This window comes from Ascidiella aspersa, chromosome 2, assembly GCF_963924565.1.
Source record: "Ascidiella aspersa chromosome 2, kaAscAspe10.2, whole genome shotgun sequence".
NCBI lineage: Eukaryota > Metazoa > Chordata > Ascidiacea > Phlebobranchia > Ascidiidae > Ascidiella > Ascidiella aspersa.
In genome coordinates, this window is record NC_139448.1 from 3,150,577 (window position 1) to 3,169,038 (window position 18,462).

Below are 18,462 nucleotides of genomic sequence, written 5' to 3' on the forward strand. Positions count from 1 at the left end.
TCTGTGGCCAACATTAAATCTTCGTATGGACGGCAAGATTTTTGTGTTTTACTGAAATAGCTCTGGATAACAATGACTTTTGAAGCATAATGGTCGGAGGTTGTGGCAAGACATAGTAGGCCTACGAATATCAAAGCCCATACAAAAGTAGGTAGAATTTTGAACGTTTCAAATAACTCTTTAATCATTTCCAACATCTACAAATCTTTATTCGAAACATTAAAAATGATACCTACTTCTGTATGGGCTATGATATTCTTCTAAGCTCTCTCTACGTTTTACTTCTTTATCGAATGCAAATGTACTTGCAAACAGGAAAATATCGCTGGAGTACAGACTGAGCGGGAAATCTCCTCACCTACTATCCCTAAAGCACCACCACAGCCAGAACTAGAACCAGTCCCAGAACAAGAAGTTAAACCAAAAGTAGAACAAGAAGTTGAACCAAAAGTAGAACAAGAAGTTGAACCGAAAACTGAAATCGACGACTTGTTTTTCTCGCCCGGGAATTCCCCCAAGCGCAAACCTCCGCCACGGAAATCGCGCCGAAAAGAAAAGTCACGTGAGTAAATTTTTTTTTAATGTTGAAAAACTTGGTCATATTCGAGTGTTGTTTTTAGCTAATGGATTAACTGATTAAACATATTTTGTTGTGATTTTTACTTCTCTTCACAAAAAGTTATACTATTCATAGTTTCTCCCGCCCAAAAAAAACTTTCATGTATTCTAAACTCATTGAATTGTTTAGAACATTAAAAACCCAGAAGCATTTTAAACTGAAAATACCTTTCAAATTGATTCTTGTTTCGAATCACTTGTGCACTGATTGTCTACCCCCAAAATGTGTTACTTGTTTCAGATGACGATAGCCTGAATACAATTGTGCCTGAAAGCCAGGCCATGAACAGCGCAAGTAGTTCGCTACTGGATGATGATTCGCTGTGGGGTTAATAGCAGCTACAAGGTGGACTCAATTCGCACATACCCTCACTAATTCATGTTTTGCTTGTTTTTGCTGCTGTGTCACTTTTCACAAATGTTTTTTTTTTTTTTCAAAGTAGATTAATTGCCCTATTAATTACACATTCTAAATGCTCTGAAATAAAATAACACTATAATATTTATAATTGAGGTTGTTGTAATTTTAACCTGTAGTGAAGTACTTTCGCAATTTCGACTTTTCAGTAACAAACTAAGAAAAATTCACACAATTAGGATTTTATTAAGCCAAGTAACGTTTAATAACAATGTTAAACTCTATATTTTTATGTATTACACAAGAGGTAAAATTTTAACTTTGTGATACAAAAAATGAAAGTATGCCTATAACTATGACCTATTAAAAATCCTGATTTAAAAAAGTTAATTTAAAAAAAAGAGTTCTAAAAACGATTACAACACTGCTTACTACAATTTATTTCTTATAATAGTAAAAAAATCAAATCAATCGTTGACGATGATCGTTAGGTTTTAACTTTTAACCCTTTTGATTAACACGTCGAAATACACAAAGCAGAAGGTTCGAATTACATTCGTTGTATTGAGCGTAGAAACGCCACCACCTAGGCCAGTGCTTCTCAACCTATGGGTCGCCATATGATTTGTTGGGTTGCTGGCTGCAGCAGTTGTTAGATTTAGTGAGATCGATTCTGATGGTGAAATAAGACATGGACTAAATAATTAAATTCTACTTGATTTATGCTATTTGTCTTATGTTTTGTGTACTTGAAAAATATCATTAATTAGAGTTGGGTCGCCAATGCTTAGCTGTTATATTAACGCTTAGTCCAGCTGTTCTCAACCAGTGGGCCATGGCTCACTGGTGGGCCGTAAGAAATTTTTAGGTGGGTCACAGTGTCACAGACCAATTTAAAAAGCTAGATTCAGTTTCATTTCTGTCATTATATTTATGTTTGTAGGAATAATTACTTTGGGAGGAATTAAAAAGGAATGTCAATTTATTGTTCAGCCGGAAGTATCTCACTAATACACGGTTGAATAAATAATAATCTGCTTTGAAATATGTTCTGCTGTGTTTTGTTCTAAACCTATTTTAAAGTTTCTTCTTTCAAAAAAAATCTATTGGGCCACAGATGTTTTTTGCAACGTAAATGCGCCATGAAAGACAAAAGGTTGAGAACAACTAGCTTAGTCTTTAGGTCGCCTCGAAAAAGGTTGAGTAACAGCAACCTAGACTGAGGCATTCAAAAGTACTTGAGCCTATTCTATCGTTGTTTTGCCTCTGCGAAGGCTTTGTAGTCCACTGGTGCTGAATTGATTTTTCTGTTGTTGTAGTAGCTAAAAACAACCTTGAACCATAGAGGAAAAGGATTTTTGTATTATTTGAAGCCGCGTTTTAGGTTGGACTTACACAATTGTAACAGTAGTTTTAAAGAACATGTTGTAGGGTAAATACATTGTTGTAAACAAGTAGTAATTTTGAAATGACTTAAGTGACAGTCAAGTTAAGTCCAAGTCAAGTTTCCTTGTCAAATATAGCAAAATAAGTCCAAGACTCGAAAGGCTAACAATTAAAACTGGAAAGCTCGTCCGACTATGAGCAATGACTTCACTAAAAAATAACAAAAATGTAATATACAGCAAGCAATTTGTTTTATGTGCAAAGATTGGGTTGATTATCTCATTTTTTTTCAAATTTAATGAAAACACTAGATTTTAACTCAAGGTATTTGACACAAACACCAAAGTCAAAGTTAAGTCATTTTGCCGAACGACTTAAGTTAAGTCAAGTCATTTTGCCCGAAAGATTTGAGTCAAGTCAAGTCATTTCAAAACAGTGACTTAATGCACTTAAGTCAAATCATTTCAATCGGGTATTAGACAAAAATTGGTTGTAAAGCCAAGAATGTTTTGGCGTAGTCAAACTGGCTTTCTGCAGAAAATAGCAAAGTTGAAACGCTTTCATGAGGAAAGCTATCGGAGCGCTTAACAGTTAAGTTAGACTTGAGAGTTTTATGCGTTTGTGACACACAAAAAGTGTTGGTAAAAAAGGATGGGTTCAAATAACGACAACGATGCGAGACGAAGTTGGTAAGTTGTGAATTTGGCACAATTATCGCCAGCCTTGCTGGAACTGAGGCATGCTTCGCCCTAAAGGACATAGAATAGATTAAGTCAGGCGTAATACTGGGACAAGTTTATGAACGGCAGTCGCTTAAATAAACAATATGTAGGCCTACTGCAGGCTAAAAACTTGGCGGAATTATCGCCCAGTATGAATGTCTCTGCATAGGAAAGTTTGAAGTTCGATACTTTTGTTTAATTGGGATTCGGGAAACAGTTAAGTGATATTTTCTGTATGTATAGTACGGCTGTTCGACTAAATACAACTTTTTATTTCACATTAGCAAATATAAGACAAACTTAGACATATAAAATAGTTTTTGTGATTGTGAAAAACATGCATGAAATGTTAAAAAAAATCACAGTAAAAAAGTTTTCAATAAAAAAACTTTAGAATTATAACAGTGTTCTCAACCAATTGGTCGCCACCCAAAATTTGGTTGGTATTTGGATTGGTCGGGTCGCTGACTGAAGTTATTTTGTATGGCTAGAATTGTTTAGATTGGTTCTGAGCAAAAGTTGTAAATTTGAGAAATTATCTATGTGTATATTTCAACAGGGGAAACATGACCACCGTGCTACTGACTCCACTAAATCGAAACTAAAACAAACTGCCATTGTAATTTAAAGAGCATACTGTCAGGTCGCTTATAGATTTATTGTACATTCACATAATTCAGCATATTTCGCTTTCAATAAAAGAGCTTACAGCGCAGCAAAAACACGTGTTGCCAGTAAGGCGTGCATCGTTGACTGTAGTGTTTATTCCAACAGCAGCGTGACACTATAGCACAAGAGCGACTGCGATGGAGATTAATTGAGTCGAATGTCGGATAGATTTGCCAGAACGGCCACGAAAGGAAATGAGTATCTAGGTGAAATATTTAACACTTTACCAGGCGAACACGCTATAATTACAAGCACAAACAGACATGCGTCGTTTCTCTACATCATTTCCTTCGTCCCTGGAAAACGAAAAAGGTCTCGAGCAGTTTGTTGGGCAGCGCTTCTTCTTTAAAATCTTCCCAGGATCCGATCACGAGTCGACCAGCAAACGCAGAATGTTTGACATTTGTGCAATATCGATCCAGCACGTATTGGAAATCGTGATGTTCAATAGAGCGAAAAATGTTCATGAATTCCTTGTCTTGGCGGCAAACGGACAATTCCAGGGGTAGCTGATCGTACGACACGATGCAAGTCTGAAATGGTACTTAAAAGGCACAATAAACAACAATGCAAAACACTTTTGAATAGCCTATAATGCAGAAAATTATCGTCTTAAAACGCAGTTCGAATTTCAAATCGCAAAACTGAAGTTAGTTGCTTAGAGTCTTTTGCTCTAGAATACCAATTAAAAGGGGGTAAGGTGCTAATATCAAAAACGCGAAAACAAATTACATCGCCTAGTCCACATTAGATGGGTTTCCTAAAGCAGACTTCATAACCTTGGCGCAAAAGGTTATTCTAGAAAGTTACTCTCTGCATGCTAGTAACTTCATGTGGGCTATATGACGGTTATCTCACACCGTCTGAAAGGTAAATGAGGCATCAAAGGCCTTAGCAATCATGGGCTTATAATACCCAGAGCATTTTCGCTTGCAGTCACAAATGAGATAAATCTCGCGTTATGTTGGGAATTGGCAACAAGGTTTGGCCTTCTGCTCTGTTTTCCTTCTTATAAATCATAACGGTTAAGTGACGCAGGAATTTCAGACAAAGTGATCAGGTTATTTTGGGTGAGATATAAAACATCAATCACCATAACACGTGACCAGAGACAGTAGCCACAGTGGCCTTGACACTTTAGAAGTAACGATTTCTGTAAGTGCTGGTTGAGATAGAATCTATCCGTTTATTGGTTTTGAGATTAGATATCACGAGAGGTGTTCGCAGTCAACCTCGATCGTAATATTTTCACTAACTTTATCAAAAAAGGGCCATAATTTCGCAACAATAACTATAACAGTCTTGCGTAACCACTAATTTAAAGCGTCAAACGATTTTTCTCTGCATTACGGCTAATCAAATATCAATTTGACAAGCAATAACGCTGGCATATACTTGTCAACAAACGTTTCAACAAATCATAACTGATCGACGTAGCTTGAAAATATTTGGTAGCAAACCAAATTAACTCATATTTTCTATGCAACCTGACAGTATGCATAAAATTTTATTCAGAAGGATTTATTTGCATGTTCATATCACGCCGGGGTCACCAATGTATATTTCAACAGGTGAGACATGACCACCGTGCTATCTGAACTCCACTAAATCGAAACTAAGCAAGCTGCCATTGTAATTTAAGGAGCATACTGTCAGGTCGCTTATAGATTTATTGTACCGGTACATTAACATAATTCAGCATAGTTCGCTTTCAATGAAATAGCTTACAGCGCAGTAAAAACGGGTCTCGCAAGTAAGGCATGCATCAGTTGACTGTAGTGTTTAATCCAACAGCAGCGTGACACTATATAGCACAAGAGCGACTGCGATGGAGATTAGCTGAGTCGAATGTCGGCTAGATTTGCCAGAACGGCCACGAAAGGAAATGAGTATATAGGGGAAATATTTAACACTTTACCAGGCGAACAAGCTATAATTACAAGCACAAACAGACATGCGTCGTTTCTCTACATATGCTATTCTTTGCAAAGTATTTTGTTTGCTTTAAACTTACAAAAAGTCAAGTATATAAAGAGAATTGAGTCGCCAAAGCTTAGCTTTATAATTAGGCTTAGTATTTGGGTTGCCCCGAAAAAAGTCGAGAAATAACTAAATATAAGAGTGCATGAATAAGTTGTGAGTGTAACGTAAACTTACAGGCGATTATTGCATGCTTTGCTAGACAAGGTGCAACTTTTGGACTTCTAGCACTCATAGTAGCAGACAGACTGGGCCTCAATATTAGCGTGACTGGTAACCTGAAACACAACAAATTACTTGGCCTTTGTTTCGTAGAAGGTTAGTCTATGGTTGGCGAGAGACCGTGTCTTTTGTGTGTTGTGCACTGCCTTCAAACTTTCACCTTTGATTCGAGCAAGTATACAAGTGATCAAAGATGGCGTCAATGTTCGCAGGATTCGGTGAGAAACAGTTAAACAATATAATAGGAATAGGTCTATTTCAAAGTTGATGTCCCGCGATTAAAGATTTTATTAAACTTTAAACTCAGTTAATAAGGAAGCTGTTCTTTTTAGTCGTGGGTTGAACCATAAGTGAACCTAAGAATTCCATTTTAATGGAAAAATCTCTTATGAATTTTAGTTTTTGACTAATAGCATTTGAGTAAAACTTATATTTGTCCTCAACAATGGCCTTGGTTTAGCAAATCAACGCAGCCATAGTGTCGGGCAGCTTAATATAAAAATGTTTAAATTGCTGAATTAGTTACATAATTATAAATAATGCATTTTCTTTAGGACACGCGATGTCCCTCAAAAACGTAGAGCATTTTTTGTTTTGCAAACACAATAGTTTCACATTACTTATTTTAATAGCCCAAATTATACTGTAGAATTGATTTGCAAGAAATTCAAACTAGCTAAAATATATTCATGGTTTGCCGAAAGCTAAGGTTTTAATTGTTACGAATCACCAATACAAGTAAGCTACACAGACATGGGTTTTGTTAGAAAACATAAAGCTGGCGCAAAATACTTTTAAACCCTATTTTAGGAGCTAAATCTTTGCAAGCCTAAAAGACGCCTTGCTAAAACCGTTTTTAAACAAATAAATTACAATTACCCTTTTGCTTAAGTTAAGTTACAAATGTCAAACTTGCGGTCGTGTAAAAAGCACCGACCACTGTGAAATACGCCATTTTGCCAGTTTAGTTTTTAATATTTTAAAAGTCACTTCTCTTTAGGGAAGGTGCTGGGAAATAACAAAGGCTCGTTCCAGAACTTCGGCATTGTTGGCGTAACAATCAGCTCAGAATCCCTCACAAAGTTTATCTTCTTCTTCTGTCCTTGTCAGTATCCACATAATAAGGTAAACAAAACATTGTTATCTAATGTTTGTCTAAATTCATTACTAAATACCAGTGATGTAAACAGTTTATTTTGAAAAAAACAGTCAAGTCCTTTGTCAAATAACTTGAGTCCAAGTCAAATCAATTTTTAAAATAACCGAAGTCCAAGTCAAGTCTTTTCGAATCAATAACAAGTCAAGGTCAAGTCATAATTAGAGCGAGTCAATTCCAAGTCAAGTCCTTGTCATGAAAACTAAAGTCGCCTAAATATAACAACAACAAAAACACAACATATTACATTCAAACGGTTTTATGCATACAAAAGGAGGATAAATAATAACTCAATTTTATAAAAAAAATGCTTAATGAAAACACTTCAATTCCACCCAAGTCATATTTATCCAAAATACTTACGTCAAATTATTTGGAAACAGGACTTAAGTGCACTTAAAAAAATAACATTACCAAATACCCGCCTCTTGTTTGTACATGTGCGAAAAAATATGGATGGTATTGCGTTTAGCAAAAACATTTCGGTTAATTTCAGGCAAATGTAAAGAACCACAAAATGGGCATCTAGTCAGTTTGACCCTGGAATTATAAGAGATTTAACAACAAAAAATTAGAAATGCTAGCATTAAAAAAGGGTAATTATTAAATATGACATTTTTCCTGTTCCGAAATACTGAAATGACTTGTTGGATTTGGCTTGTTTCTATCTTGCACGTGATTGGTTTAGTGGCTGTTAAAACAAATTTAAAATAGACCTCGGTATTTAAAGCGATGGTTTGTCACAATGCATTGCATTTATGAGTGCCGGGCCAACTTCTGCTCCAAGTACAAAATTCCAACGCAGTACCTCCGCATCGGACACGTATCACTGATTCCAAATAAACACGCCGAAGTTCAGTTCAGTGTTAGCAATGGACTGTGACGCTGCAATGCTATTTCAAGGTTAAGCCCCCAAAAAATGCCGTTTAACAAACGCTTACAAAAATTTCTTCTAAACTGGGTTTAAACCAGTGGTTCCCAAACTTTTTGGCTCGAGCACACTAAAACAATCTTAACTAATTTCGCGGCACACTTTTAACAGAACAACAATAGAGTAATTTTACAATCGCCCTCAATACGACAAACTATATGAAAATGCCTTAAAATTATTAATTTATAATGAATAGTGCTTATTCAAGTCTAAAATGCTTACGTGTATGCCTATTAATAATACAAATACTCTCTTTTCCGAAATTACAAAAAGTTTCGCGGCACACTTGACAATCTCTCGAAGCACACAGTTTGGGAATCACTGGTCTAATCTCTAACCTAGGCCTACGCCTATGGGGGCATGAGTATGTCGTGGGTGAATCAGTGTTTAATGTACTTTGACCATATGCCTGCTCGTTTATGTTATGTAAAGCTTGCTCCAAGAATATGATTTACACCAAAATATAAAGAAAACATTTGTAAACTTACCGTCCATATCCGATAAGTTACATTAAAAGATGTCCGATAACATTGGATCGCAGTCCATACTCGATTTCAAACGGTAGTATCGGTACTCGTCCGATACTAGGTTAGTATCGGTCCGATTCCAAATTAAGTTAAGCATTCTAGCCACAATGAAACTCAGTAATTTCTTGTTCGAAATTTAAATAAAAAAAATGTAGGTTAACACCTATAGAGATATCTAAACTTACGCTAAAGCAGGGGTTCTTAAACTTTTTTTACCGCGGACCCATAAATATTTTTTTTTGGCTCGCGCCGACCACGGAAGGTGAAAAAAATTCAAAAATGGCGTCATGAATTTACGCCCTAATAGAAATAAACTGCATAAATCTGCTTATTTCGGTCCAAAAATGTGAAAGAGTCTTAATACATTCAGTGCAAAACCGTTTTATTTTAATTTAACTGTTTTCCTTGAAAAATTAATTGCTTCTTAAACATCACTAACATTTTAATTAGGTCTTCATGGACCCCCTAAAACTAGTTCACGGACTCCAAAGGGGTCCATGGACCCTAGTTTAAGAACCCCTGCGTTAAAGTAAATTTTAGAGTAATAGCATGGAAAACGTTTCAATATTATCTTCTTGGTTTGTTTGAGCCTAGTGATGACGTCATTAGGGTTTGAACAAGACCGCGATAAATTTTGTCCAAAATATCGTCTATCGGAACCAAATAAGTATCGACATCCCTCCTTGCATTTGCTTGTCGCATATACGAGCATTAATAGATTTATGGAAGAAGCTATTTACCCGGACGCCAAAGTGGTTCAAATCAACATATAATCACTAACGGGTGCAAGCGTAAAAGAGCGATCCGGTCAAATAGCCAATAGTCACCTCCTGAGGCTATTTACCCGGCTAACAAAGTAATTACATTGATTTCGGAATAAACATGACATTATGCAAAATTAAATCTAATACTATTACCACTCGAACCCCAATCAATTAACAAATACGGATTGGAGCCAGCGTAAAAGAGCGATCCGGCCAAATGGCCACTTCCTAAATATGTTCTTAGAATTGTCCACCTCACAATAATACCATCAAGCAAATTACGACGTTGTCCCATTATTATAAGTTAACCCTTTCTCCAATTCAACTGGTATTTCCATACAGATTACTTACCTTTTAAGCAAAAGTTTGAGAAAATTGTTAGTTTAACGTTGTGACTAAATCGTGAATTTTCTAGGTATATGGAACAACCTTTATATGGGGACCTGCTGTTGTTTTATTCATCGTCGGATACTTGGTCAATAGACGGACATGGAGACTTACAACTGGTAAGATTTGAATGTTAGTTATCATAGACAGGACTGCAGAGTCGGAGTCGGGACTCGGGACTCGACGGAGTCGGTTTGTTTTGCCGGAGTCGGACTCGGGACTCGGGACTCGAATAAGACCGCGTAAAACTACCCGAGTCCCGAGTCCGACGTGCGCATGCGCAGTATCAAATTTTAAAACTGTTAAGACGGCAAAATGTAAGTTGTAAAAGTATAAATAGCAAAAGATGAAATATTTTTAAACCATGTAATGCGGGTGGATCAATTATGACACCAATATGAGTGGATTGCAGAAAATCCACCTTAATTTAGTTGCGTAAATGGGTAAAATACAAGCTGTAGAGTCAGAGCTGGACTCGGGACTCGACAAAATCTTACATTTGGCCGGAGTCGGACTCGGACTCGGGACTCGGGAGTCGGACTCGGGTTTATTTTTTTAGCCGGAGTCGGACTCGGGTTGTTTTTAACCGACTCCGCAGCCCTGATCATAGATGTTTGACAAAGAGTTTGTATGCTGGAGAAATAAATCAACGTTAAATATGTTGTTGCTAACATGCAGGGTAAACTAAAAAGAAGCTATTCCGGTACTTATTAAACGTTATTTCTTATTCTGTTAGGCATTGATATTTTTTTAATATACCCTGCAAATACTTTCCAGTTGTGAGACACACTATACTCGGCTATATTTCCAACTAATTTAATCAAGTGTTTACAAGTGTAAATTTGTCTACGAAAATACCACTTTTGTACCTAGTTTTAAGCACAGTACACGTTTTTAGGAGTCGAGTTTAACTAACTTTCAGTGCACCACATATAGGCGCACTTGATAAACGAAGTAATTTTTTATTTGCCATTGATATAACATTCCGCAGCCCAAACAGAAGTAGGTGACATTTTGAACGTTAGAACTTTTTATTCATTTTAAATGATACCTACTTCTGTATTGGGTTTGATATTCTTACTACGTCTAACTACAACTTCCAGTCATCACCTTAAGATTTATTTGAAACGTTAACAACATGCTGCCTACTTCTGCATGGCCTTTGGTATTAATTCTACGTCTAATTACAACCTCTTATAATCCATAGATATAATAAAAAATTGTTTCAATGTTGTATATTTATATTGCAGGCTTATGCAATCGGACCCAAGGCGTTGGTAAAGGCGGAAAAAGAATCTTCCACTTCATCTTCATCTTTATACAGATCGGTGTTAAGGCCATCATAGCTCCTGCTACTTGGGTTGTACTTGCTTTTCTAAAGGTAAGTTCACTTATACACCGAAAGCCATCGCATAATACCCGAATCTGTTGATCAATGATGCAAGCAAGGTAGGCTTGTCACAGAAAAAAACAGAAAAAAATGATGTTGTTGTTTCGTAAAAGCTGTCACACTAAAATGTAAAAAAAAAATATATATATATGCCGAAGTAGAAATACTTTGTCCGGTTAACCGCTAAATTACGGGGAATAGTTGAAAATTACAATTGGCCCAAAACACGACTGCTTTTACCCATTTTGAAAAAGAATATTTTATTTTCAATCAATTTAGGTTGTTACTTTTGATTTCTTCAGGGTGACTACTACGCATGCGCAAGCTGGCCGGATCCCCAAAATTATCGAACAAGACCGGAGTTCAACTTGGCGGTCAACAATAACTCCCTTCCCCTGCCTTGCGAGTTCAAGTAAGTGCTTTTTATAGTTAAATGAATAAGGTTTAAGGAGTTAATCTAAAATTCCATGCCAGTGTTACTAGTTTAACTCAACAAATAAGATTCTGAAATATTGAACTACAAAGCCAAAAAGGTCGAGTAGATCGACATCATCGCGTTTTAGACGTTTGAATACGAGCTTGTGTCATCTTTCCCATCCGTTAAAAGTTATCTCGTTTGCTTTCCCCGTAAAATTCAACTGATCATGTCAAGGTAATTTCCAAGACATATACTTCTTACAGCCCAAACCCGGCGAAGGTCATTGTGACGAAAGAAGCGGAAACGATCGCGCGTAACCTGAGGGCAGATAGTCACGTGATTGGATGGTTCTTTATTTGCTTTGGGATGTTCCTGGGGGTGATTTTTATGTTCGCGTTCCGGTGCAGATCCAAGTATTCCTACGAGCAAAGCAACTACATCGACAGGTGAAATTAATTTTGTAACATAAATGTGTTACCTCGTTAATCAATATGCCTAACTTTCTGCAATTACCTGTATTTGCTTGTAATATTCGAGTCTTATCGCAGGTTAGTTGTTTTTAGCTTGGACTTTAAGTGTACTGTAGGCCTAAGGCTGTTCACTAGTGAAGGGCCTAATTTGAAAGCATAAATGAAACGATTTATTTATCTACTCACACACAAGGCACATATTGACTCGACTCGGTCATTCGTTTTAAGCAAAAACTGTACTGTACTGGTACTAAGTCTGTATCACTATCAGCCTTACAAAAAATTAACCTTACAAAGTAGCTTGGTGGTTAAACCGGCACTGCTTGTACCATAACACTTTTATAGGCTAAATGATTCCGGTAAGCTTTTCCAAAGCCATCTTATGTACTAGTTTTGCTTAAATGCGATTTACCGAGCGTGGTGAAGGTTCTCCACCTTAATTGGAAGCCGTTATTTGATATACTGTAATAGCAAGTCTGTATTAACTTTTTGGGGCTACTGCCACAACCGCAAAACACCACTTTATTCTTTAGAGCATTATGAACACCACTCGAAATCGCTCTTCGAAGAATGTTGAAAAACAATTTTACGTTACCTGAAATGTATTGCGAAAAATACTTAAATGCTAAAGTAGTAAAAACGTTTGCCTTGGCTTGTTTAGTTTAAACTTTATTTCTAGTCATTCCTTTCCGAACAATTATTTTCTTCTAAAAATGCTTATATGTTAGTCAACCTCACTTTAAACCCATTCTTATGTTCGCTTAAAGGGGTTAAAGTTTGCCATATTGGTTAAATATAAAACTTGGTTTTTCTAAAACGTTTGACCTTGACTTAAATTTTTTGACCTTGACGCAGAACAATTTACTTTGACTTTTTAGATTGACTAAACATTTTAGAATGACTAAAAAAGATTGAGTCCGATCTTCTACATCTGACCTTGAATTACCAATATGAACCTTGACTCAAGACATTTGAACTTCACTTACAACAGTTGACCTTGAATTAAGATATTTGACCTTGACAGATATCGCAAATCCGAAGTGGAATTGTTCGAGGAAGAACTTTCGAAAAAGGCCGAGGAACAAGCAAAGCGTATCGTTGATGGATACTTCACTAAACCAAGATCCAAGGAAGAATGGGATCAGATCGCCGTCATCAATGACAAGGTATGTGACGTCATAGACGATAAAGTTGGCAATGTCATTGTTTATAAGGTGAAAGGGGTCATAAACACTTAGTTTAGTGATGTCATCATATATTGGTTTAGTAATATACTCTTTGTTGAAATTAGTAGATAATTCGGTAATTATTTTATCTATGGGAGAAGACATCAATGGATTTATTTGGGTTCAACATTTAACAATAAAAATTTACATTTTTCAAGCTGTGATTATTAAAAACAGAGCCAAACATTTGCGTGCTGTAGAACATTGTTTAACTTGTAATACCAAAAACAAAATCAGTTGCGTACTACTTGGAAGTTTCATACAGTGTTTGCGTACCTTCGTCAAATTGAACACTATTAGCACGAAATTTCGTAGACTACTGTGTGTGACCCGCAAAAAATCCGCGAATCATATTTTGCCCCACAAGCTGACAATCGTGTACCGCATTTAGACTTCGAATGATTTGAATGTTGCTCTGTTGCGCCACAACGCGGTCATTTAACTTGTGATTTGTCGACCGCTAGGTGACGCGCAGCAAGCGAGGTCGTGCGATCTACAGTCCTCTGCACAAGTTCGTCAACAAGGAACTGAGAGCTGCAGAGGACGCTAAAGACTTGGATCTTGTGAAAGATGCTGCCATGAAAATAAAGGGTTTGCTGCCCTTTAAGAAAAAAAAAGGTAAGGTTTGCAAACAAGACTATCTGGCAGTGTTGTCAACAAGTCATTTTGAAAAGATCTAAGTCCTAGTCAATTTATTTGTGAAATAACTGAATAAGAAGTATTTTTAAATAAACCACAAGTCATGTTCTAGTCCAAAATCTTTGTATTTTGTCAGAAATCCTTGTATTTTGTCCAAAATCTTTGCATTTTGTCAGAAATCTTTGTGTTTTGTCAGAAATCTTTGTATTTTGTCCAAAATCTTTGTATTTTGTCCAAAATCTTTGTATTTTGTCCAAAATATTCGTGTTTTGTCAAAAATATTCGTATTTTGTCCAAAATTTTTAAGTTTATTCCAAGATCTTTGTATTTTGTTTTTAAACAGCATCAAATAACGCCAAGAACGGATCAAACTTCGCCGCGCCCCCTAGTGGCAAAAAAGGCAGAGGACCAGCGTTTCCCATGGTTGCCATGGCGTCGCTAGGCAAGCAGAAGACCGTCGTCGAGGTGCAACAACAACATCCGCTCCCTCACAATCCTGAGGAGATTGCAGAGCAAAAACTACCTCCGGAACAAAAGGAGAATGATCAGAAGAATCAAGGAGGAAGTCTTCCTCCAGTTATCCCACCTCGAAATTATTTTGTATCCCCGTCCGTAGATCCATTTGTTCCCAAAACAAAAGGAGTTTATCCTCCTCCTACTTCACAACAACACAATATAGATCCTCCATCTTCTGAACCTGGAGGACAAAGAAGAGTTTCTCCTGTGAAAGAGGACGAAAAGCTCCGGGAAACATCTCTCGGTGATCACGGAGGATATTACTCCGAGGAAGATCTTCACAACCTCCGGGATGAGGATGAAGATGTTGGTGACGTCCAGTATCATCCGACTTCAGGATCAGGAGACGAAAGTCCGCTTCTTTCTAATCTTGGATGACATTTTTTCGAGTCGATAATTTTTTTCCCAGTTTTTTGGACATTTTTGGAGTCAATTTTGAAACTCAAACACACTACGGAATGTGTTTTAAAAACCCCAGATATTGCGCTAAAGACTGTGGTAAAGTAAATACCACATGAAACTTAACCCTATACGATAAACGTCATGTTGAATTTAAACGGTTTCAACCATATGTATTTATTGTTTAGGCACTCTATGAACGCGTCTATAATGGGCTTAAATGACATTTTCGAAATCGGTTTTATAACTCAAACACAGCTTGCTACAGAATGTGTTTTAAAAACAGATTCTACGCTAAAAACTATGGTTTTGCATAACACATAAAACCCATCCGTATACGAAAAACGTCATGTTGAAGTTAAATGATCGATTTAAACTATATATATTTTTATTTAGGCACACTATGAACGTGTCTATAATGGGCTTGAGTGACATTTTTGGAATCGATTTTATGACTAACACGACTGACTGCAGAATGTGTTTTAAAAATCAGATTCTGCGCCAAACCTGTGGTAAAGAAAATACCACATTAAACTAAATGGTCTACGACAAGGGTCAAAAAATGTTTTTCTTAAAAATGCCTAATATCTGTAAATCGTGACCATCGCGGGTCGAGAGTCCTCTTCTTTCTAGGCTTGAATGATATTTTTTCTTTTTTTAGAGCCGTTTTTAAAACTTAAACACACCTCCTGCAAAATTTGTTTTAAAAACAGAATCTGCGCTAACCTGTGGTAAAACAAATACCTCATTAAACCCGACGGTATGCGACAAACGTCTTGTTGGATTTAAATGGCCAATTAAACAACATATATTTGTTATTTGGGTACGATGCACACATCTAATGTAGCTCGAACCTGAATGACAAAGCCTTAACTGATGATGATACAAGTGCATATCGAATGTCGATTTAATCGACCTACTTGGCTTTAACATTCGATTCTAAGATAGATTTATCATTTTTTAAATAAATTAGTACCTTAAAACTTTATCTGCGCCACAACAAAACCTTGTAATTTCACTGTAACTTTGAATTTAAAGCGGCGGTTCTTTTTTCAAAGCGGACACCCTAGAAAAACTGAACTGAAGTCTAAATACTTTGAAGGTGCAGGCGCTTTTTTTCAGTTCGAATCTTATTTTTAAAAATGTAATTTATTTTACAAACTGTACACCTAGAGTTTGATTAGGTCTTCATGTGGCCCCTAAAAGTAGCCCATGTACCCCCAAGGGGTTGACGGACCCCAGTTTAAGACCCCCTGTTTTAAAGTTATTTGTATTATACAGATGGGTTTTCACAGACAGTGCTTAGAAGCGCAAAAACGTTAAACGTTTTAATATGGTCTTCTAAAAAGTGGAGCCCCCTGTTTAAGAAATCCTGATCTAAACAAAACTGAAATTAAAATGTTTTTATTTTAAAGATAAACTTTCGGTAAACAAAGAACTAACACATGAATTGCAGGAGCATAAATTGTTTGTTAAAATTGCATAAAGCAGTATTTTTATAACTTTTGTAGCTGTACGCATGTAACTCATAGTATTTCATTTCTTATTTCGTTTGCCAGTATTTTGTTAACTTATGTATTTAACCATTTTAAATGGTAGCGTCAGTTTCAAAGCATCATCTTGTATTTCACCATAGGCCAGTGTTTCTCAACCCATGCGTCGCGACCCAGAATTAAGTGACCTGCAATAACTCACATGGTTAGAATAATTCCTTTCAGTAATTCACATGGTTAGATTTATTGAAATTGGTTCTATGCAAAATTTATTAAAAATTTGAGACAATGAAACATGAACACACATATGTGTTTACAACTGAAATCTAGCCCTTCTGAAGCTGCTTTTTGACCAACGATTACGGCTTACATATCATTAGTATACTGCAATGGCTTTCGGTATACTAAATTTGAGACAATTGAGGAAGTTATACGATAACATGGGTCATAATAATTAAATTTGAACTTGCTAATGCTAATGCTTTGCGTTCGTTTTAAAACGTTGAGTAAAGGAATTCATATCGCCAAAGCTTCGTTGTTATACTTTCGAGTCATGGAGAAAAAAAGGTTGAGAAACACTACCCTTAAATATTCCACTGTACACTTCCGTCGTGTGTGTGGTTAGTTTTAATCAGTGCTTTTGCCCAACGCATTGATTGCTGTTGCTTTGCTAGCTTGAGATTTACAGTGTATGTTCTGAAGCGCTAGTGTATGGCTTTTTGATCTTGAAGTAGTTTCAATTCGTTTTCGCTATGTTTAATTGCGATTTTACAACTTGTATCACGCCTTTTAGTTTTTTTAAATATCAAGTTTTATTCGAAACGTCGCAAAAGATATTACATAAGCGTCAGTATGTCACATTCTAACTAAACAATCGACTTATTGGTGTTGGATGTTAACTACAATTGCCGTTGAGTAAAGGATCTTCATCAAAAGTGTCAAAAAGGTAAATAAAGGTTAAAACGTATTTATGAGTAAATTAATAATTCTAACGTGTGAAAGATTTCAAACTTACAAATGTCACAATAAGTTGATAATTTGGGCAAAGAAGTGGTTTCCAATATTTCAAAACTTGTTTAAAAGGAACGCAGTATAAGGACTTGATTGAAGTATTGAAGAAAATTTATGGCTTTACATAGCCTTCGAAATTGTCCTATTTTTTTAATTTGTTTTAAAGGCTATCTCTTTTTCTATGAATATACAACCGTGCCAGGGGTTAATAAAACAAGTAAATATTCTTAAAAGGCCCGTCAATAGTAGTACAACATAAAGCGATAATGATGACTTGACTGGGATTTGACTTCCTATTTAAAAAGAAAGCTTGACTTGGGCTTAAGTTACTTCACCAATGCTTTTGACAGCGACTTAAGTCATTGGAAAACAGTTTCTTTGCAACGTTGGTAATTAATTTTATTATCCCATTCACTGGACGTAAAGTATAAATTGACTTTGCACTTTCTTATTATCGCACTGAAGTTCTTATTATCGCATCACACAATACATAAAAAAAAAGTAAAACTGGGCCACAATATAAAAGACAAAAACCTAGATAAAAACTTGCTGAAAACATTTAATAAACAAACCTAATTTAGCTTCTTGTATAACATTGGGATGCTATGTACAGGTAAGTCTTCAGTGTTTATTGAACATGAATACTTTTGTGCAAATATATGCTCCGACAGAAAATAGTACAACCCAGAATTTTTCACAGTTTCATAAAAACATTTCCACAGTTGGAACGGTCCGGTCTGCTACAGAAGACGGTTGCTCCCCTAATGTCGTACACTGACTGTAGAGATTTGTGGAGTTCTGGTGCTCAGATCACAGATCGTATGATGTCATCTTACGTCGTTTCAGAATAATATCATCAGATCGCGATTAATTACAATTTAGTTAACTTTTTGCTTAACGATTTAAACTTCAATGCCTAGCGGAGAAATTTTTTTTAATGATTTGCCGCATGATGACGCTGTCGTACAACAGAACAAGACGCCTTTAGGTGTGGTAATGACCCAATTATTTCATGAGCTTGGTAATTAGGTAAATATTACGTTTAACTGGTAAGTTATTGTGTGCCCATGGTAATTAACGTGTTGTTTTGCAATGCATCGTTTGAATTCGCCGTCGCTGTATATTGGCAATTTGCATGTAAGTTTAGGCACTTCATTTAGCATAATGCGAAAGTATGTAA

At 36.2% G+C, this 18,462-nt stretch overlaps 1 protein-coding gene across 1 annotated transcript; it reads left to right on the forward strand.

Annotated features, from left to right (window-relative positions):
• Positions 1-6,113: 6,113 nt before the first annotated feature.
• On the forward strand, positions 6,114-15,055 carry LOC146163159 (calcium homeostasis modulator protein 5-like). Its single transcript, XM_083382373.1, has 9 exons — positions 6,114-6,173; positions 6,956-7,080; positions 9,749-9,839; positions 10,971-11,101; positions 11,413-11,522; positions 11,792-11,974; positions 13,023-13,164; positions 13,689-13,842; positions 14,207-15,055. The coding sequence occupies exons 1-9, from the start codon at positions 6,149-6,151 to the stop codon at positions 14,755-14,757; spliced, it is 1,512 nt and encodes a 503-aa protein (XP_083238499.1). The 5' UTR covers positions 6,114-6,148; the 3' UTR covers positions 14,758-15,055.
• Positions 15,056-18,462: the final 3,407 nt, after the last annotated feature.

What these genes read in the sequence shown, in the direction of transcription:
- LOC146163159 (XM_083382373.1), top strand. Translation starts at nt 6,149, where the DNA reads ATGGCGTCAATGTTCGCAGGATTCG. An exon ending in GTCAGTATCCACATAATAAG is followed by an intron (nt 7,081 to 9,748) that starts GTAAACAAAACA and finishes TGAATTTTCTAG; the next exon opens with GTATATGGAACAACCTTTAT. An exon ending in CCCCTGCCTTGCGAGTTCAA is followed by an intron (nt 11,523 to 11,791) that starts GTAAGTGCTTTT and finishes TACTTCTTACAG; the next exon opens with CCCAAACCCGGCGAAGGTCA.